The sequence below is a fragment of the Gobius niger genome (assembly GCF_951799975.1).
Source record: "Gobius niger genome assembly, chromosome: 13".
NCBI lineage: Eukaryota > Metazoa > Chordata > Actinopteri > Gobiiformes > Gobiidae > Gobius > Gobius niger.
In genome coordinates, this window is record NC_136864.1 from 4941820 (window position 1) to 4964458 (window position 22639).

Genomic DNA, 22639 nt, shown 5'->3' on the forward strand with positions numbered 1-22639 from the left:
TAATGCGACAGGTCCACATACACACTAATGCAAAAATTTCAAACTCCCGTATAAAAAAACTGGAAAACTGCAGAAGGACATTTTTTTCTCAAAACCCACAAGTTGCATAAGCTGCACATGCACAAAGTGCAGAAATTGCATAAAATGCTGAAAAAAGTGCAGAAAAGCATGGATTTGCGGCAGCCCCATTATAAGTCAATGGGAAAAATCTCCGACATTTTGGCCGATTGCGGAAAAACCGTAAGTTGCAGAAGTCCCAAAAGTAATAGCACCCTTCTCCTCAACATGCGGAACATTTTGATGCATAACTTGCATGAATTGCACAAAGCATGAAGGTGCTGAAAGCTCTAGAAAATCGGGAAAAAGATGGAAGAGGAATAATAATAAAGAACATGAAAACCAATAATTGACTGCGGAAGAATTCCGCAGTCAATCAATAATAAACTAACCCCTGTTCTGCATTTTTCTTCTGACGTTGTTTTCAATATTTTGGATCTGAATTCTTTGCAGTGTTTTGGACTTGCTCATGTTTGTGATATTAAGGTTTGTCCTTTGTTTTTAATAAAGGTTTTGCAGAGCTATATTTAATGCGTCATCATTTCAGTTTTGTTTTTGACACAACATGACTCATGGAATAAGACAATAACCGGGCTTGTCTGAAGAGACAAAAGTGTATGAAGAGTTTTTGAGAAAGAGAAACATAAAGGAGTTATAGAAGGCCCTTCCCTTCTTTTGTCTGACTGAGCAGAAAACAAAACACTCAGTTAGCTTTATTCACACACATATATTTATTATAGATGTAGACTCAAGAGTAACTCATTTAGACTATGATGAGATTATTAAAAGGTAAATTGAGAGAATTGAGTAGTAATTGAGTAGTAAAAAGTAATTTTTGACACAAACTACACCAACAACTATATTGACCCAATGACTCTGTTAAAGAAGAAGAAGATCTTTATTTTTATTTATATAGCGCCTTTCACAGACATGGTCACAAAGCGCTTTACATGAGACAATTGTACATTCACTCCTTACTCAGTGGTGGAAAGCTACGTTTGTAGCTTCAGTTTCCCCTGGGGGAGACTGTCAGAGTCGCTTTCGCGACTACACACGTCTGCGTCAATGGTCCCTCTGACACCACCATACATTCACTCACACACACATCATTCATCCTGGTCTATTGTGCATGTTTTTAGTGGTAGGGGAAACCGGAGTGCCCGGAGGAAACCTACGCAGACACGGGGAGAACATACAAACTCCACACAGAAAGGCCCCGTCCCTGGTGGGAATCGAACCTGGACCTTCTAGCTGTGAAGCGAGAGCGCTAATCGCTGCGCTACGGTAGCGCAAAAGGCAGAGACAGGTGCGGCACGGGTTTGTGGAGTTTACATGTTCTCCCCGTGTCTGGTAGGTTTCCTCCGGATAATAATGATAATACATGATATCTTTAATGCACTTTACATTTGTCAAACAATTCTTAAAGTGCTGCAGTGTGTGTGATGATGTCAAAATGTCAGGTGGAAGACAGGGGACAGTTTTTGTCAGAAATCTCCAAAACCAAAATGGACAATGTTGTTCCTCGTCAGTATTTGACAGTGACTGGATTCACAAACCTGACATATTATTTTTATGGATGAAAGTCCTTTCTATTGACCAACTTCACGCTCATGATTTTGAACATCGTCTCCGATTTTGGACGCCTTTCAGAGAAAATAATTGGACATTAGTTTATATGTGCAGACAGAGAAGACGATGACATTTGAGACACTTTTTGTTCCATGTGGATTCTCACAGTAATGACTGAGATAAAAGCAAAAACTAAGACATAAAAAATCACCATAGTAACCATAATGTAATTTTCAGCTGCCTTCCACCTCAGTATTAAACTATAGGCTCTTTAGAATGTTGGCCTAAAACCTAAAAAAAAAGAAGTTTTGCCTGCTGTGTCTCCCCTTAAAACGTAATATCACAAATAAAAATCAAAAGACTCAACCTGACATGCTCGGAAGCCCCGCCCGCCTGCGTGAGTGATAAAATGTCACCAATCCTGATCCGCCACATGGACAACATATTACCTGCGTCATTTGCACTGTAGAGATTTCTATTGTCTTCCATCCTCATATTCATAACGCCTCTTCTTAACCGTGCACTGCATTTCAATTTAAGTCAAGCCATAAGCCCCGCCCCTGCACATTCTCATTGGATGACACATCAAAGGCCGCTTTTACAGTTAGCTTTATTAACCTCTTAACCCCCGCCTTAACCAAGCACATTTTCTCCAGCTTTACCCAAATCTAAAAGCTTCTGGACTGGCGCTTACAGCCTATAGGCCAGTGTCACGCCTCATTTGAAAGCTAAGACCTACAAAACTCATCGAAACGGATCTTTTACCTTGCGTCCAATTTTTTTGTTTTAATTTTTGTCATGTTTTTGCTATTTTTTGTTGAGTTTCAGTCACTTATTTGTTTACATTTTGTCATCTTTTTTGTTCCTATTTTGACGCTTAAGAAGCTTTTAGATTTGAAGCAAAACTGGAGAAAATGTGCTCGGTTCAGGTGGGGGTTAAGGGGTTAATATTGCAGTTTTACAAATGTTTAAGGGTAGGAAAAGGGATTTGTTTCAGAACATGTCGGGGCGGGATTTTGGGAGGCAGAAAGACACGTGTTACAGTTCCACACTCTTCATTCGTCCGCCTCGCCTTTTTTTAAAGGTATGATTAGAAACGAGCCTGACCTTAAAGGGACTATACGGAGTTCAAAAATGATTTTCCTTCCCTTAAATGTTCCAGCCATGTCCTAATGTGTAGAATGAGCTCAGACCTGTTCACCACAACTGCCCCTAAAATCCTGCACTGTCACTCAAAAAGGTGTCACTTCGGGTCCCAAGTGCCGTCAAGCACGAGCTTCATACAGAAGGTGCAGTTACACATCTAGCCCCTTTAAAAAGGGGCTAGATGTTCAAAAGATACACATCCATTTTGCTTTGAAAAGTTTATTCACACTTTTTTTACAGCAAAGGGCCCACAAGGTAACTTCTTAAAGGGGCGATTGAGTAAAATAGAAAAATATAAAGACAAAACATGTGTCAACTCTGCCCAACTACAAAACACGACAAACACTTAAAGCTCCCAAATTCATACATTCAATTTTTCCTGAACTGGTTGTTTACAGGCTTCTATAAAAAAACATCAAACACTTACACAATTGGATGGCCCCCTAAAAATACTGAGTGAATAAAAACAGCTGAAGAAACAGGATCAAGTCATAGCGCCCCCTAGCGTGGCCATTAAAAGCAATGAGAAAACCAGCACCGGTCTACAAATATTTCTGCCCAATATGAGTCCAGTTACGCACTAGAATGGTGGTTATTGAGAACAGCACGAACTGGTGTGAGCTTTATTTGAAGTATTTATTTATATTTTGATTTCTTATTTGGATTCACTTTAGCGGTGCTGGCATTGCTTGTTTTGGGCCTTTTCGGGGCCTGATCGCCAGCTCCTCTCCCTGACTGAGAGGAACCTGGCTGTTGGTCTGAAGCCACAGTAGCTGCAGTGGTTCCTGTCAGCCTCTGTGCGATGGACAGCAGGGCTTTGAAATCTTTATCTCGGATATAGGACTGGTTCAGGAGGCCTCTCTTCATTTCGTCCAACAGACTATGGACAACAACTCCATTGTACAATCTGCAAAAGAAAAATGAGCTTCAAGGTTACCAGGCGTCTAACTTAAATGAAAGTCAACAGCAACTTGAAGTTCTGTTAAGCTGCATTATACTTACCCTGCCATGGGCGGCTCAAGGAGAGGAGCTCTCAACAGCTGGTTCAAAAGGAAACTGTCCCTTAAACAGGACTGCCATTGGTTCAACCAGTGACACCAGTCTTTGTCCAAAGTTTGATGCTTCTTGGGTCCAGTTTCACCTGAAATAAATCAGAATCAGAATAGGTTATATTGCCATTGTCATGAACAGGTTCACAATTAGGAATTTTACTTGATGCGTTTGATGAAGATTACATTCTTTTTTGTGATTTATATTTTTATTGATTTTTTCTTTATAACAATATGACCGTGAGGTCAAAATTCAATCAAGGCATCACATAAATCGTACAAGTCACAGATTGAGGTGCAAACCATAAAAAACAAAACAAACCTCCCCCCTCCCCTCCCTCCCCTCCCACCCCATCCACCCATCCCACCCCTCCCTCCCCCCATTCCTACAATTGATGCTGCAAAGATAAAAACAGAGATAGATGAAATAAATAAGATGAAACAATACATAACGGAAAAAATAAATAAAATAAAATAAAATAAAAGAATAAGAAAAATATTTTTTTTAAAAACAAAAAAAAAACAGAACAGTAACCTCTCGACCTCCCCCTTAGGCAGGGACACCATCCCCCAAAAAAATAAAAAATAAAAAAATAAAAATAAAAAAAGGGCCACAAACGACAGCACGTGTCAAAAAAATAAATAAAAAATAAAATAAAAATAAAAATAAAAAATAAAATTATTACTATTTGATTTTTTTCCTTTTTGTTGTTATTTTTGTTTAGTTTTTTGTTTTTTGTTTTCTTCTGTTTTTTGTTTTTTTTGTTTTGTTTTTTCTCTTGATGAAAAAGATGAAAAAAATAGACAATACAAAAAATGACAAAAAGTAAAAATAAAAGGGGGGGGGGGGGGGGGTTACTAGCCCAAGGTGGGAGCCAAGAGGTCAAGGGAAACAAAAAAAAGCACAGAAAAAATAAAAAAAATAAATAAATAAAAATAAAAAAAACCTAACCTAACCAAAAACAGAAAAAAAAAATATATATATATTATTATTATTATTTCAAAACATCACCTTTGTAAATAGGATTGTATCGGTGTCCATATTTGCCAAAACATATCTTGTTTCTCATTCAACTCAAAAGTTAACTTTCCTAAAGGGATAATCGAGGATATCTGAGCCAACCACATGTCCATTGTAGGTATTTGAGATGATGACCAATTTAGGAGAACACATTTTCTTGCCAGTGACAAGATAATTATTAACAGAGATTCGGTAGCCCTATCAAAGAGATGATTAGTGTTCAAATTTAACAAATATAATGATGGTGACATGGCAAATGAGATTCTTGTGATTTCCTGGATTACATGGTGTACATCTTTCCAAAATCGGTTGATATGTTCGCATTCCCAGAACAGATGCAATAAAGTGCCTTTTTGTTTTTTACATTTATAGCAAAGGTCAGAATAATCGGGATACATTTTCTGGAGACGTACAGGTGTATAATAAAATTTATGAATCAGTTTAAAATTTTGTTCTTGAATTGATAGCGAGGTGCATTTTGGAAATGTTTTCTTACAAATTTCGGACCATTCTTTTGAACTAAAGGTTGTTCCCAAATCATGTTCCCAAGACTGTTTTAGTGGGTCAAAATCATTAGAACTTTGTTGTGACAAAAGGGCATAGAACTCAGACATCTTTCCCTTTAACGATCTAGCTGAGATCAACGCGTATTCCAACTTGGACAGACAAAGTCTAAGCTTTTCTTCCTTTAGCAGAGAGTTTATGTAATTTCGAATTTGGAGATACTGATAGAAATCTCTTGCTGGAATATTGAATTCATTCCTCATTTGATCAAAGGATGTCATGATATTTTTTGAAAACAAGCTTGCAAATTTGGTAATACCCTTTGATACCCAATAGGAAAGTCCAATACTTTTTATTTGCTCAGGGATATCAGGATTTGAACATAGTGGAGATTGTAAAGATAAAGCTAACGGGATATTTAAATGTTTCTTCACATCCTTCCACACCTGCCACATATTGTGGATTATCAAGTTTGTCCTTATTTGTTCCACTTTTGTTATATTATTGATAAAAGGAATGTATTCCAGTTTTAAAGGGCTACATATAGAAGATTCCAGTTCAACCCAGGTAGTTTCATCTCTTTTTAGAAACCAATTGGTCATCATTCTTAATTGGGCCGACCAGTAATAAAACTGAAAATTTGGCAAATTTACACCCCCTAAATGTTTGGGCTTTGTGAGAGTGCTATACTTGATTCGTTGGTGTTTATTTTTCCAAAGGTATTGGGAAATATTCTTGTTTAACTTTTTGAAAAAATGCATTGATAAATAACATGGTAAATTTTGAAACAAATAATTTAGTCGAGGGAGGATATACATTTTAATAACATTAACTCGCCCAAAAAAAGAAGTTGGCAGTGATGACCATCTGGTTAAATCTTCGTTAATTTTACAGATAAGAGGTGCATAGTTAGTCTCAAACATGTCGTTTAGGTCAGCAGTTAAGTTGATTCCTAAATATTTGAGTGCCCCTTTAGCCACTGGAAATGGAAAATTTCGCAATTCCGTAGGTGGAATGTTGAAAGGCAAGACAACAGATTTACTAAGATTTATTTTATATCCTGATAAACTACTAAATTCAGTAATAGAAAGTAAAACTGCTTCAACTGATTTCTGTGGGTTTAAGAGATATAAAAGAACGTCGTCTGCAAATAAAGAAATGGTATGGGTATTCCCACCCATGGAAATCCCCTGAATTTTAGTGTTAGATCTTAATATTTGGGCTAAGGGTTCGATAAATAAAATAAATAATAAAGGCCAAAGGGGACACCCTTGTCTGCATCCTCGTTGAACTGGAAATCTCTCTGAAAGGAAACCATTGGTATTAACTTGAGCTGTTGGTTGCGAATATAGTATCTTAATTGCATCAATAAATTTTTTCCCAAAACCAAATTTCTCAAGCACACAGAAAAGAAAATTCCACTCCACACGATCGAAAGCTTTGTCTGCATCCAGTGAAAAGATTACGGCAGGATCTTTATCATTGTTAAGTTGATTAATAATATTCAGAGCCCGCCTTACATTGTCAGATCCGTATCTTGCTTTAACAAATCCTGCCTGATCTTGATGTATGATTTTAGGGAGAATTTTTTCCAAACGAAGTGCTAATGCTTTAGCCACTATTTTATAGTCAGCATTAAGTAGGCTGATAGGTCTATACGAGGTGCATTCAAGAGGGTCTTTTCCTTCCTTTAATAGAAGAGAAATAGATGCACCATTCCATGACTGTGGAATCATTCCTGACCATATATTGCTAACTGCACCCATGAATATAGGTTTAATCTCAGGCCAAAATTTTTTGTAAAAATCGATTGGAATACCGTCCAAACCCGGACTTTTCCCATTGGGTAATGTATTAATAGCAGCCCAAATATCGTCTGGAGTGAGATCAGTATTAAGCAGGGAAACATCTTCTTCTGAAAGTGCAGGCAAATCTATATTTTTCAGATAACTTTTTACATCAACGTTTGTCGCTGTTGATGAATATAGGGAATTATAAAACAATTTAAAAGTATTATTAATTATTCTGAGATCATGGGAAATCGTTGAATCAGCTGTTTTAATCATATTAATAGAGTGATTATTGATTTGCCTTTTTAATTGATGGGCAAGAAGGCGACTTGCCTTATTCCCATGTTCATAATGTTTTTGTTTTATTAAAAGTAATTGTTTTTGAATTTCTTTAGTATGATCCAGATTTAATAAAGATTTTGCAGCTGACAAAGCTTTTAAGTTGGAAAATGTGGGAGCCCGTTTATGTTCTTGTTCCAAACGATAGACCTCTTTTTCAAGACCCTCTCTGTATGCATGTAAACTTTTTTTTTGATGCGAGGAATAAGAAATAACATAACCACGAATAGTGGCCTTCGCAGCATCCCAAATAGTTGAAGGTGAAACTAGGCAATTCTTATTATCCTCCCAAAAATCAGATATTCTATTTTGCAAAAAGGAGGTAAATCCCTCACTATGTAACAATGAAGTATTAAATCTCCACCGTGGAGATTTTGGAATATTTAGAAATAAATCAATTTTTAAGTACAGTAAAGCATGGTCAGATAAAACAATTGGATCTATCTGGCATGCTTGAACGGCATGTAGTGATTGTTGAGGGATAAAAACATAATCCAATCTCGAATAAGAGTGGTGTGGGTGCGAGTAGAAAGTATAATCCTTTACCGTAGGGTTTAAAAACCGCCATACGTCTGTTAAACCAGTTTCTTTAGTCAACTTAAACAAAACTTTTGATGCCTGTGGGTTGGAGATTGCTGCGGAGGAAGATTTATCCATAGCAGCGTCCATTATACAATTAAAATCCCCAGCCAAAATACCAAAATCCTTACAGTGTTGGTTAAATAATAAAATTATCTGGGATATGAATTTAGGTGTATCTATATTCGGGGCATAAACATTTAGGAAAGTTACATGTTTGTTTGAGATGAACCCAGTAATAAGAGTGTATCTACCTTCGGGATCTTTTTCTTCATATTCTAGAATAAAAGGAATATTTTTATGAATCAAGATGGCTGTGCCCCTTTTGGCTTGACAATATGATGAAAAGAATATATTACCCACCCAATCAGTTCGTAGTTTTATGTGTTCTACATCTGACAGTTTTGTTTCTTGAAGAAAAGCAACGTCACATTTTGATTTTTTTAACTGGGTCAAGATCTTTCTGCGTTTAATTACATTACCAATCCCTTGTACATTCCAAGTTGCTATTTTAAGTTCCCTAGTCATAATTCCTGTAGTAATAAAGTAAAATGAAAACAAACAACGACATAAAAAAAACATAACAATAGACAGGCAGCATCACAACTTCCCAATCCCCAGACCAAACCCGCCCATAGACCCATGATCCCCAAAACCCCAAGTGACTTACCCAGTGAGCACCTCATCATAGTGACAAATAGTTGACATTACTGCCGCTGAAGTCTACGCTCCAGACTAAATAGAAAAAGGTAGCAAATAAAAGCTACTCTAATGAGAGTTTTGTTGTCGGTAAGGCATCCAGCACTCTGAGTGTTCATGCACTTTCAGAAGTTTGTTACGATTAAATAGTGCGTGCCAGTAGCCGTCCAGTCGTCTCAAGAGAAGCTTTATTTTGTCTTATTTCTCCAGATGAACCGCCATCCAGAAGGAGCCTCTAACTTGATGGACTGCAAAAACTCCCTTGCAGAGCCAGGAGTATCGAACAGTCGTATTTTTCCCTCGTAGAAACATCTCAGCCGGGCAGGATAGGCAAAACCCCGGTACATGTTGTGGGACATCATTATCTTCTTCGTAGAGTCAAATTCACGTCGCCGTTGCAAAACCTCCGCTGGAACATCGGGATAAAACCGTAGTGTTGATCCTTCGTACTGGATAAGCTTTTTGCTTATAGCAGCTTTGATAACAGCGTCTCTTTGAGAAGAACGGGAGAAGCGCACAAATACAGTCTTACCGTTTGAGCCTGCATTCGCGGCTTCGCGTCTCCGGGCATATTCAATATCCAATGCAGGGTAATCCGGTGGTAGCTGTACAAGTCCTGGAAGTAGGGACTGCAGAAACCGTGGAAGCGGCAAATCCTTTTCCACTTTGTCCGGAAAGTTGACAATCTTCATGTTTCTCCTCCGTTGGTCATTTTCTAGAATGTCAACTTTTTGCTTCAGAAACTCCACAGTTTTCTCAAGAGATTTCACCGTTGAATCATACTCGTAGATTTGATCCTCCACAGTTGATATTCGGGTTTCTGCCTCATCGACCCGTGTTTCCAAGTTTGTAGCCCGTTCAGAGAGAGAGGTGATGGCGTTTTCAACTGTTGTTACTGAAGTTTTAATATCAGTCAGGCTTTCATCAATCGAGTCCAAGCGGTTACCCATTGTCTCATCCATAGTGTTCACATTCTTGGCCAGCTCTCTGATTTCGGCAAGGATATCCATGTTGGTAGCCGTCTGGTTAGAGGCTGAGCCAGCCGAGACGCTAGGGACTGAGCTAGCTGCCTCCGGCTCGCTAGCATCCAGCATGTCTTCCTTGGACGAGCGTGTCTGTCTTAGATTCGCACTATTCTTCACAGCAGGAGGGTCTGAGGCGTTGAGGCTCTGGTTTTCTTTGCTCCGACTCTTCCCGGGCATTTTCAGCAAAAAAACTCACCCGTCAAGCCTCTCAAAACGGAGAAATATAGAGAAAGATTTATAGTCCGGAGCGGAGTAAAACTTCAAGCGGCCATCTTTTGTGACGTCGCCATGACCTCAACTTAAAGATTACATTCTTTAAGTTGATTGATTATAGTCCACTTTAAAATTTAAAGAATCACTGATACAAATTTAAATAAATTGTCTTTTATAAAAAAAACAACAACAACAACATAATTGTTCAGTTTCTGGTTCTGTATGATACATTTTTAGGACAGAAAAATCATATCGGAGCCCAGCCCTACACCCGATAAGCTCTTCCTATAGTTATTGTATTTAACTCTTTGATTTACCAGCGTTTTTCCTGAGAGTGTCCCCTCTGCACCAGCCAATCAGCAGGGCCTTCAGCAGGTCAGGAGGGGGCGTGGCCTCCTTTAACCAAAAGCCGGTGGCGGCCAATGGGAGGGCCAGGTTCCTCAGGTGAGCGGGCAGTGAGCTCAGACTCTGTTCATTCACTCCCAGAGCATTCAGCAACACCTGCTTCCGCTGCTTCACCGCTGTCTGCAGGAAGAAGAGTAAAACCTTCACACACACTGACCAGACGATATCAAAGATTCAGCAATAAGTGTTATGTTTGGAATCACATTCATTCTTATTTTCTTTATTCCTGTAGCCGTCAGCATTCGCCACCACTGTTAAATCATTATAGTGATGCATTGACCACATTTACATCATGTCAAAGTCTGGTTACAGTTTTTTTCATGAATGCATAGACAACTTTAGAATATATTTTAGATCAGAATTATCAGCAACAGCTGCATTTGAGATTAAAGCAAAATCATGTAAAGTTACATTTCTAATTTCGCATCTCTGTAGGGACTGAAGGCTGAGTTGTGGGGACACAGAGGCGTCTGTCTGGACATTGGTGAATATGACCTCTAGTCCGGCTCTGTCCCGCTCCTCCACTGTCCTGTCCCGTCCCAGCAGCAGCCCGTACAGGACCCTCCGCAGAGGCAGCGACACCTGGTTCGCACTGGGTTTGTCCTTGTGGTCCACCACCACACTCAGACCCACTCTCTGATTGGTCAGAACATCCAGGAAGTCCGAGCTGAACCGGGCTTTGGTCACTTGGCGTCTCATCCAGTCAGGAACCACCTCCACCATCTGCAGAGGAGTCATGTGTGTGTTTAAGCCTCGTTCATGATCTAGACTCATAGGATCCTTCACGTTTTAACACATACATGTCCAGATACAATTATAATAATATAATAATAATACAATTTTATTCCTAGTCAAACAATGCGGAGCCTCCCCATTTGATCCAAATACTGTTGTAAATCGTTTGGCCTAGAATTGAGGTATTTTTCATGGACTTGACAATATTTCAGCATTTTCTGAAAACTTCAACAGTGTTTTGATCACTATTAGGTGTAACTACGGTATTTCTCAAAACCCTCTTAACAGCCTGATGTGTCACAGTTCTCACAGGTCACAAACGCAAAGCACGGCAGGGAAGGTAAAGGAGGGTATGATGAGCTTTCAGGTGAATTTTGGCAAGTTCAAATACTGACAGATTAAGTTAGACACATCAGTCTAACTGAACTGTAATGTTATTTCTGACCTGCGGGGGCAGTGGGGGGGGGGTGCCTTTTTTGAAGAAGTCGCTGAGTGAGCTGAGTGAGCTGAGAGGCAGGCTGTAGTGATCGGCCGCCTCCTGGAGACTTTTTATCCTCTGCTCCCTCTGCTCCGGTGAGACGTCCTTCAGAATCTCCTCAAACACTCTCTGAGGATCAGCATTCTTGAAACCGCTGTGTGAAACAAAGTCAAATGATCAACTCAAACATTATGAAACACATAAGTCCACTGTGGTGACGCTGAGGTTTGCGGTGATTGAATTTGTAACTTTGGGACTGATTTTGGTAAAGCCACATGACTGTTGGACTGCACAGCATTATCAGCTGAAATCCCACATCACTTTGCTGTGTAAACTGTGTTTTAATCCTCAGACTCACATCTCTCTTCTCAGGCTGTGATTGTTTTGACTGATAAAGTTGTGACTGATTTTATATTCTACTCTAGAACAAGAGATTCTGCTCTAGACTGCAGGTCTGCCTCACTCCCACACTCATGGGCACAGACCTGCCATGCACAAAAAAAAACATCACCAGGGAGGCGCAGGTTTATGTTTTTCCTGGTGGGTGTCCACTCCAGTCTCGATCACGCCAAGACCTGTTAGTAAATCGGGCTCTCATTGTAAAATAATGAGCTGAGCCATGTTTTAGGTGGTATAAATTGAATAATGTAATCAGGGCAAATTCGCCTGGGCACCCAAATATTTGGGTGGGTGCTTGAGTCCTGCAGCACGCGCGGGATCAGTGGGTAAGTCTCAGTTTAAACTAGAGGAGTTCAGACTGAACAGCCCGGTGTCTGGAGCTGCCGAAGTGGGAGACCAGGCAGTGGCAGGTCTAAAGTTCAGGGGCCAAATGTCTCATTGTTCTCATACAGTTTGTCACTGGATTATTGCTAGGCAACTTGAATATTAAAATTAATGTAAAACTTAATTTATTACCATCGAATAACATATCAGTCTAAATGTCCCAACAAAAAAAGGTTTCTTGTTTTATTTACGTGAAAAATTGTAGAAATGGTTAAATTACATTATGATGAATAACATTATGATATGGTCACTCACCAGATAATGTAAGAAGTCAGACGAGTGAAGTGCCAAGGGTTTAGGGGCCCGAGCTTGTGTGTCAAAAAGCAGACTATAGCGTAATATTTTGTGCGAGTAGGAGCACACTTTGTGATCTTGCCACTCCAGACTTAGCGCATTAAGTAGGGTGGAGACATACACTCAGTTCACCATAGGACTGAGCACCTCGATGCGCCAGGCACAAGATCTGGCCCTATGTGTTTTATCTGGTCTTCCTGTAACAACCTTGCCTGTAATAATCAAGCTGAATTCTTGAGAGATTTGTGAGTTCACAAACACACCACAAACAACCGTGTGCTGCTCCCGCTGATATCAAAGCAGCAGTGGTTTTAGCCAATCGTGGAAGCACTGATGTTAGAGAGACATAAACAAGCACTTTTATCTATACAGATCAAAGACACCGCGATGACTGAAGAACATGAGGTATACAGACATACAAACAAACATCATTACTGTTTGGGTTTTGGGTGGGTGTGATTGGCTAAAATGATCAGAGTAAACAAATATAAATATGGCTTTTGCAGGTTGCCCTGTTAGTCTACCTGATCCTTTTGAGTAAGTCCCGTAATTTCGTGTCGGATGACCTCTGCTGTTGACCGAGCCTTGTGTCAGCAGCCCCCACTGTGTTCCTTATGTAGTCATTTCCCGCCAAAACAGCAAAGACTGGCAGCAGCTGTGGATGGATGGGGGCTTTCTCACAGAAACGTGAGGAGAGGTATCTCTTACAGGGGATGACCCTCTTTCCTTCACGCTGCTGCACCTCCTGCCACCTACAGGACACCGGACAGAAATGGAGCAGAGGATTAAGGATTGTTTCTGTATGGAGTTTGCATGTTCTCCCCGTGTCTGCATAGGTTTCCTCCGAGTGCGCATGTGGGTGTGTTCATTAACATGCACTGTACTGACCAAATAAACCAATAAATAAATAGTGTATTGTTTTTAATTCTGTTGTAGCACTTTGAGATTTGGTGTCTAAAGTGCATTACAAATAAAATGTATTATTATTATTATTATTATTATTATTATTATTATTATTATTATTATTATTATTATTATTATTATTATTATTATTATTATTATTATTATTATTATTATTAACAATACCTGAAATGATCATTGGGCAGCATCCCTCCCTTCATGGGGAAAATGAAGAAGTCGCTGTCCTTGGAGAGGACAGGGCAGCCCCACTCCTGAGCCAGAGCTGCAGCCTGGACGAAGGATTATCATCAAGAAATGTCAAAATGAAGACAATTTTCAGTCATTTAGTGTTTATGCTGTATCTTCATTAGTGTGAAGCAACTTTACATACAATTTAATCCAATGGACTCAAACAATACTTTAACTTTAACACATTTTCACTTTCACATAAGCAAGTAAGTGCTTGATTTGTCATTGTACAAGCGTACAACAAAATTGTGTTCAGGTGTTAGTCCTGAGCCGCTGCCATGGAGCCTGTGGGTCAACCTCTGGGTAGAGGAAACAGTAGCACTCATAGGAAACCTGGAAACCTGGCTGGCTGCCTTCAGTGCTCCTCTAAAATGGTGCACTGCCTCCTGGGTTTGTCCCCGTTTCAGAGCATTGTGTCCTGCACTGTTCAGCTCCTTCCTCTTCCTCCTGTGCAGCTCCCTCCGCTCCACAACAGTCTTTCGCCATCTTCTGGGAAGAGCTTAGCGGAAATCTGTCTCGTTCTCCAGTGAACGTCCACTGGCCAGAACAGTAGGGACAGAAGGCATGTGTGGCTTAGCTTTGAGTCTTGCCCGGATACCTCCTGCTTTGTCCCTTCCTTTTTTCCTTTTGCGCCTCCACTGTGATGCCTCCACTGTGCTGCAGGTGTGGGGGGCTCTTGGTGCCTTTTCAGTGTTTCAGTAGTAGAAATGTGTAGGTCTCAAATGTCTTTAAAAAGCTGCTTTCTTCAGGACCATTATAGACTCTCTGCAGTAAAAAAAAAATCCACCAAACCTCACAAAAACACAGCAGACGTACAAAAGCATCCGGCAAAACAATGTGGAACACAGAAACCGCAGAAAAAGGTTCAAACATGTTTTGAGGTGCAGGATGATCAGTACTAAAACAATAGCCTTCCTCACCTGTCGGTCAGTCTCGGTGTAGGTTCGGGCCAAAGGGACTTTCAGCTCGTCCAGTGTCTGCCTGAACACTTCCCAGGTGAGGGTGGGTAAGACGCCCATGGCCTCCCCAGACTCCGCTGCGTGGTGGGCTTTCTGCACACGGTTTGCCGCTCTCTCCATCTGTGTGTGCCATTTCTGGTTCGAAAAGTCCGCACAGCCGTCAAACACCACGTACGGACGGATGCCGCATTGATGGAGCGCCTCAATGAACTGCGTAACCAGGTCCTTGAATGCACCGTACTCACCCCCGCGGTTCTGGTCCAGCCCTAAAGGAGAGCAAAGATGAGATCATATAATTCCTATAGCCAAACCTGTGGGTTTCATCTGTTTTGGCCTCACTCTGCTGCCCCCCTCAGAAGATTGATTGAGTCTGTATTTTTTTCTTTCAGACATGTGTATATATATGCAGATATAGAGCTGTGTACCGTTTTTGACGTGTCTGCTCAGCTGAGTTAAACAGATTTTGGCATCGTCTTCCTCCTCACAATTCAAGTGTATCGTGATAGAGTGTTCATAATACAAGATATATTCCAAATTTTAAGAAAAAAAATCTTATAGGTGCACAAAATTGAGGTTTTAACTCTGGTGAATGAGCTCATCATGCAGTTTAAGCCTTTTATTGGAGTAGTTGTGATACGTTCTGAATAAAGACTATGATTAGACAAACATTTGCGTATCACAATACTTACTGTGTTCGACCAACCGAAGCTTCCAATCTGCCGATCACCACCAACCACACACTCAATACATACAGACAATGGAGGAAGTGTCGTGCACAAGGACACAATGACAGTCTGCCCCTGCATGAGTTTAGGCCACCATGGACACTTTGCTATGTACAAATCTAAATATTTAAACAGTTATTTAGAACTGAGGATCTGTGCTGGGGGGCAGGCTTTGGCCTCTGGGCCTGACGTTGCCAACCCCTGTTTCAAAGTAAACTAGGGCTTCCTGGTAAGAATCTGTTCTTACGAAGTTTTTTTTTCTGTTCCTTAGAAAGAGACGGCCTCAAACAGGACGACTCAAACCTGCATGAATGAAGCGCTACACTACACTACATCACGGTGTGTACTCAGGATAAGCAATGCCAGCTACTCCAATTCAATCTAAAATGTCGACTTCTCAACACTACAATACAGGGGTGTCCAAACTTTTTTCATGGGGGGCCACATATTGGAGCGTACACGGGGTAAAGGGCCATGGGTCGTGGTTAGTTCCGGTAAACCTTCCACTAGCAGAGGTTTAAATTGTGCCTCATGCCTTTATTTATGCTAGTGTGATCAGCTGCAACTGGTTGTCCCAAAAACCAAGCGCAAACTTCGGGGAGATCGGGCCTTCTCTGTTGTTGGCCCGCGGCTGTGGAACCAGCTGCCATTAGAGATTAGACAGGCCCAGTCCCTTCCTGTTTTTAAATCTCTCCTAAAAACGCACCTTTTTTCTCTGGCGTTTAACGCAAATTGATGTTGCTGCTGTTGTGTTGTACTTTTTACCTCATATTTTTTTTACTGTAAATATTTGTATCTGTTTCTGTGTGCGGCACTTTGGCCAACTGTACAGTTTTTAAAGTGCTTTATAAATAAAGTTGGTATGGTATGGTATGCTTAAAACCTTAATGACAGCTCTGTATTACAATAAAATGCTAGTTGTTAGGTTAGAATTGTGTAGAATTATTACATATTAAATAAAAAGGACCATCTCTGATAATGTGAACCGATTCAGCAAGAAGCCCGAGGGCCACCAAAAATTGGCCCGCGGGCCGCACTTTGGACACCCCTGCTAAAATAGCACTGACTTCACTCACAGGAAGCTTAAAGGGGGGGTATTATGCAAAATCTACTTTTTCAAGCTTTACATCATGTTATTATGTCATTCCCTCATTAAAAACATGCCTGAAGTGTTGCCTTGGCACATTCACGTATTTCGGAGTAATCTGTACAAACTCTGATGGCAGCCATTTTAGGGATAGGTTTGCCTGAGTCCTCCTAGGAACGCCCCCACCTCCTGGAGACGCCTCCGAGCTTTCGTCACCAGTCGAGTAACCAACCACTGCCCCTCAGCAGAACCCCCTCCCCACTGATGCCACAGACAGCGTGTGGAGGGGGCGTGTCGGAAAGGGTCAGAGGTTCTTAAAGAGACAGAGGCCTATTTCAAGACATTCACTACAGCCATTTTGAGAGAGCAATTTTATACAAGGCAGTTATTCTAATTTACTGCGTTTACAGACCAACAGAAGGTTTCAGCATCATTGTAGTGTGCTATAGACTGGTGCTATGTGATTGAAAAAAGCATAATACCCCCTCTTTAAGTAGTTTGACATTGATAACACTTAAAAAGCATTTTTGTTGTTTCCAAATAATGTAATATTCACAAATTCCACCTTAAAGGGGCTGGAAGCAAGTTCGCCATTTTATACTCACTACTGCCACCTCTGGCCATATATGTAACTGCACCTTCTATATTAAGCTCGTGCATGACGGCAATTCGGGCCGAAGTGATACATTTTTGAGTGACCGTACAGGATTTTAGAGGCAGTTGTGGTGAACAGGTCTGAGCTCATTCTACACATTAGGACATGGCTGGAACATGTAGGTGGAGGAAAATACTTAATTTTAACATTTTTAAACTCCTTATAGTCCCTTTAAGGTTTCAAATTAGTTCAACAAAACTGGAAGCCTAGCCTGGCCTATTTTTTTCTTCTTCTAACAATTAAAAGCTTTTTAACTTTTTATCTTGACGAAGTTGGCCTCAAACATACAGGGCAATATTTTATATCGCCTTAAAATGGGAATGAATGGATGAATGAATGGAATTGCAGCAATCTCAAAACCGAGAACCCTATAGTAGTTTTATTGGTTCTCCAGCAGATGGTGGCAGACAACATAAACTAGTAATAAAATAAATAATAGCGTTTGTCTATGAGGGCATGCATAATATAATAATGACGCTTAAGCTGAAAACTGGTCTTTTGACACAGAAAGTGTTTTACCTGCACTCTTTGCTTTTACAGTAAATAATGAAATGCTGTGTTATAGATTGATTTGATTGATCTGCCTTCTTGTAATTTGATGTAGGCCTAACTATAAACATCTCATTTGAATTTGTGCTCTACAATAAACGTACCTTTTCTTCTTACTTACACCTGAGTAATTAATTGAGTTATTAACTTTAAAAACTTGTTCAGCTTTGATACAAACAAACCAGACAGGATAAGCGCTTGCAGGGGCGGACTGGCCGTATGTCCATTCTGGAAGAGCACAGAAGGGCTACTGGCTCTAGGGCCACCGGTCTGGGCCACTTTACCTTACCCTTAGCCCCGGGCGAAACCGAGCTCTACCCAAATCTAAAAGCTTAACCTCTTAACTCCCGCCTGAACCGAGAGGATCTTTTTCCTCACGTCATCAGATTTTTTTCCCATCATTTTTCTGTGGATATTCAACTAATTTTTGTAACTTTTTAACTCTTTTGTCATTTTTTTGTCACTTTTTGCCACATTTTTGTTGTTATTTGGTCATTTTATGTTCATTTTTTGGTCAATTTTTTGTAATTTTTTTGTCAATTGTTTGTCTTTTTTTTGTCCTTTTTTCGTCCATTTTTCGACATTTTTGCCACTTTTTCATAAATTTTTTGTCACTTTTTTGTAAAAGTTTTGTCACACTTTTGTCATTTTGTCGTCATTATTTATGTCATTTTTGTGTCATTTTTTGTCAAATTTTTATCACATTTTTGTCAATTTTTCGTGACATTTTTCGTGACATTTTTGAGACATTTTTGTCATTTTTCGTCACTTTTTTTGTCCCATTTCCATCATTGTTTTCGTCTCAGTTTTGTTGCTATTTTGCTTATGCTCGGACAACGTGACAAAAAGTTACCATCACTTTTCTAGATTTTCGCTTTCAAATGTTGCTCTCCAGTCAAGAAGCTTTTAGATTTGGGCAAAGCCGAACTGAAGAAAAAGCTCTTGGTTAAGGCGGGGGGTCAGAGGTTCACATATGTATTTGTGGAAGTGTCACATCATCGCTAATTTGGGCCGGGCTGACCAGAGTCCAGGGCTGGTTTTCAGTCCCAGTCCGCCCCTGAGCGCTTGAATAGAGTTGCAGCTATAAAGTGAAGTCTGAGTCATAGTAGTATAGCACAGTGGTGTAGTCTTCAATTTTCTAGTGGGTATACTGTATTTTTTAGCAGGCGTGGGGGATAGCCAATTATATGCGCTGAAAAGAATAGCCCGTCACATACTATTACTAATATTAAATGTATCAGAGAATTAAATAGATTATAAACCAAACTGTGAATATAAATGTTATTGAAATAACAAGCAATAGACCTATAGGAATGTTCTAGAAATTCAAAGGCTGTAGCTAGCCAGGGGTCACCAACGTGGTGCCCGCGGGCACCCAGGGGCCCTTTGGGGCATGTCCAGTAGCCCTTGGGACTTTTTCTAAATCGTAAAACACTTCATTTTCTTGAATCTAATTCTTAAAATTACAGTTATTTCGGTTCTTGTGACTCAGTGTGAGTTTAGAATAAAGCTATTTTAATATAATATGGGGTCAATATCCTATAAGTGAACAGTGTACGTTTAAGTCTTTAGGATTTGTTTTTAACTGGTCGCCCTCGAACAACTTAATGCTCTTATAGTAGCCCTCAGCTGAAATAAGGTTGGTGACCCCTGGGCTAGACTATAAGGCTGTGGGACTGAAGCCAAAATGAAAACTTCAATGAATAAAGCCTAGTCTGCTTTCACCAACCCCTCCACCAGTCAGCCACCGGGCTCTCGCGCCTGCAAACTCCCCCACACACAAAACCATGCGCGCTGCTCCTGGAGAACGAATCTTAGGACATTTTTTTTATGAACAGGAGCGCGCGTGGCTCGGTCAGCGCTGTGGGCGGGGCACATCCACCTTTCAGTCTCTGTCAAGGGACAGCTTCAGTGTCTGAGAGTAAAACGCACACTTCGAACAGTCTACGCGGTCTTTCCCGTGGACTTCAGCGCTTTGTAATACAGATTGTTTCCCGCCTGCACCTGTCACTGCCTTTGCCCAAAACCGCTCTCACGCGCTGCTGCGGGGGAGGGAGAGAAGCGCTCGGCATTGTGGACTCCCAGAGCGGGGATGAACAGGGAAAGTGTCTATGAGCTGAGACGTACGCGACTCCTCCAGCGCCGTGAGGACGGTTAATAAGCCTCTGTCATTATGAGCTATTCTCAGGCCGGGTTTTATTTTGTGCTCATGTACACCGGAGCTGTGCGCAATTGCGCACGAGCACAGCTGAGAGGGAACAGTCGGTCTGTCGGTAGGGACAGAGAGAGAGAGAGGGATGAGCCTGTGATCTCTCGTTTTCAGGGGAGGAAATAGTTTGTGGTGGAGTTTGTGCTGGTCTCCAAACGGACAGAAAACGCAAAAATAACACTGCGCAAATGAGTGATACGTATCTTTTCCCACTTTGTAGTGGTTATACGGAAATTCTGCAGGCCTTCTAGTGGTTATACGGCGTATACCTGCGTATCACGTAGACTACACCACTGTAGCGCTAATATAGATCTAGTAGTTCAACATTCATGCAGCCCCATGTTTAAAACAAGCGCGCTCACCTGAAGTAAAATAAAGATGATAAACCAAGCCAGATCCGTCTATCACCAAACTCCCTGCGCCAAATGTCCAGTCCTGGGGAACACCGAGGCTGTTCACCAGTTCGGCCAGGTACAGAATCCCCATCTTCTGCTTCTGTGTCTCTCACAAAGCACGAGCGACGCGCCTCTGTTTTTAGGCTGCGCAGTTTTGCTCCTTAAGTTTCGTTTTTGAGCCAGGGGCAGTACTATTTTTGATGACGCAGTTTACGCACAGATACCGTTTTCATTTATTTAGCATTTATTTAACCAGAAAAGTCCCATTGAGATGAAAGCATCTTGAATGACTTATTCGTTTATTGCCACAGGCTTACGTGTTGCTATTTTTTAGTAAAAGCAGGTCATCTGTTTTCAATAATCTTTATTTTACGTCCCCTTCCTTAAAAGTCTGCATCTGCACAATACATTTGTGGAAGTATTTTCTGTTTAGTGCCTTCAATACGGCTACATGGAACAGAGGTCCAACAATGTATTGATTGATTGTAAATATATTTCTTTTGTACAGTCGACAGTGGCACAGTTGGTAGAGCGGGTCGTCTCACGATCGAAAGGTTGGGGGATCGATTCCCACACTGTCCTTGTGTCCTTGGGCAAGACCCTTCACCCACTGCCTCCAGTGTCTGTGTACATTGGTGTGCGAATGAGTGACTGGTTCCTTAGTGTAAAGTGCTATAAAAGTTAAGACCGTTTACCATTGAAAAAAAAAAATCCTTAAAACACATTTATTTGCGTTGACGTTTGGTTGAGCTGCATTTTGATTCTTATGTGTTTTTTTACTCTCTATTTTTATGTTGTTTATATATTATTATAAGGCCAGATGTATCTCAAATGATAATAATAATTAAAAAAAACTAATCTATACCCCTGTGATTCCCTTATCCTTTGCCGATTGACTTTGTGTCCAACCCGTCTGTGGCTGTTCTGCATTTTCTTCCAAAGGGTTTTCAATATTTCGCATCTGAATTCTTTGTACTCGTGTTTGGGACTTTTGACTTTTTGCGCTCATTTTTCGGATGTCTGGTTTCTGCTTATTTCTATAAGAGAGTTTTCCACTTTCACATTCAATGCGTCTTCCTTTCAGTTTTGTTTTTCACACAACGTGACTCATCGAGTAAGACAATAACCGGGCTTGTCTGAAGAGACAAAAGTGTATTAAGGCTTTTTTGTGAAAGAGAAACTTAAAGGAGTTATTGACTGAGCAGAAAACAAAACAACGCTCAGCTTTTCTATTCACAGACATATATTTGCACTCAAGAGTAACTCATCCATTTGGACTATATGATGAGATTATTAAAAGGTAAATGAAAATTGCTTATGTGGTATATGAATGTTGTCAATGACGGCAGCTATATTGACCCAATGACCCTGTAAAAGGCAGACATAGGTGAGGCATGGAGCCGGTGGCACAGTGGTTAGAGCTCGTGCTTCACAGCTAGAAGGTCTCGGGTTTGGTTCCGACCCGGACGGGGTCTTTCTGTGGAGTTACGTGTTGTCCCTGTGCCTGGTGGTTTCCTCCGGGTAATAATAATAATAATACATGTTAATACATGTTTCTCACTCCATCAGTGAAGGAGTGAATAATAATACATTGACTCCATTACCGAGTCTGGAGTGAATGAATAATGCACGGAATTGTAAAGCTTTGAGCGTCTGGAAAAGCGCTATAAAAGATGAACACATTATCATTATTATCACAAAAATACATTTTGAGAAAATGGCCCTTGATATTTCCCAAATAAATCCACAGAGAAACATTGAATCAGCGAATGATTAAACATGTTATTTTTGGTTAGTTTCCAGGTGAGAGTTTATATATTAAGACGCCCAATAGTTGGAGTTCACCATATAAAATGTGATGATGTCATAATGTCAGGTGGAAGACAGGGGATAGTTTTTGTAAGAAATCTCCAAAATGAAAATGGACAAATGTTGTTCCTCGTCAGTATTTGACAGTGACTGGATTCACAAACCGGACATGTTATTTTTATGGATGAAAGTTCTTTCTATTGACCAACTTCACGCTCATGATTTTGAACATCGTCTCCGATTTTGGACGCCTTTCAGAGAAAATAATTGGACATTAGTTTATATGTGCGGACAGAGAAGACGATGACATTTGAGACACTTTTTGTTCCATGTGGATTCTCACAGTAATGACTGAGATAAAAGCAAAAACTAAGACATAAAAAATCACCATAGTAACCATAATGTAATTTTCAGCT

General features: G+C 40.4%; 1 protein-coding gene across 1 annotated transcript; it reads right to left on the reverse strand.

Moving 5' to 3' along the window:
• Positions 1-3386: 3386 nt before the first annotated feature.
• On the reverse strand, positions 3387-20513 carry LOC306972766 (single-strand DNA endonuclease ASTE1-like). Its single transcript, XM_079569472.1, has 9 exons — positions 20382-20513; positions 14756-15060; positions 13773-13876; positions 13211-13438; positions 11577-11763; positions 10808-11119; positions 10309-10516; positions 3775-3913; positions 3387-3679 (listed from the first exon to the last, which is right to left on the reverse strand). Exons 1-9 carry the CDS (start codon positions 20503-20505, stop codon positions 3409-3411), a joined length of 1878 nt encoding a protein of 625 aa, XP_079425598.1. The 5' UTR covers positions 20506-20513; the 3' UTR covers positions 3387-3408.
• Positions 20514-22639: the final 2126 nt, after the last annotated feature.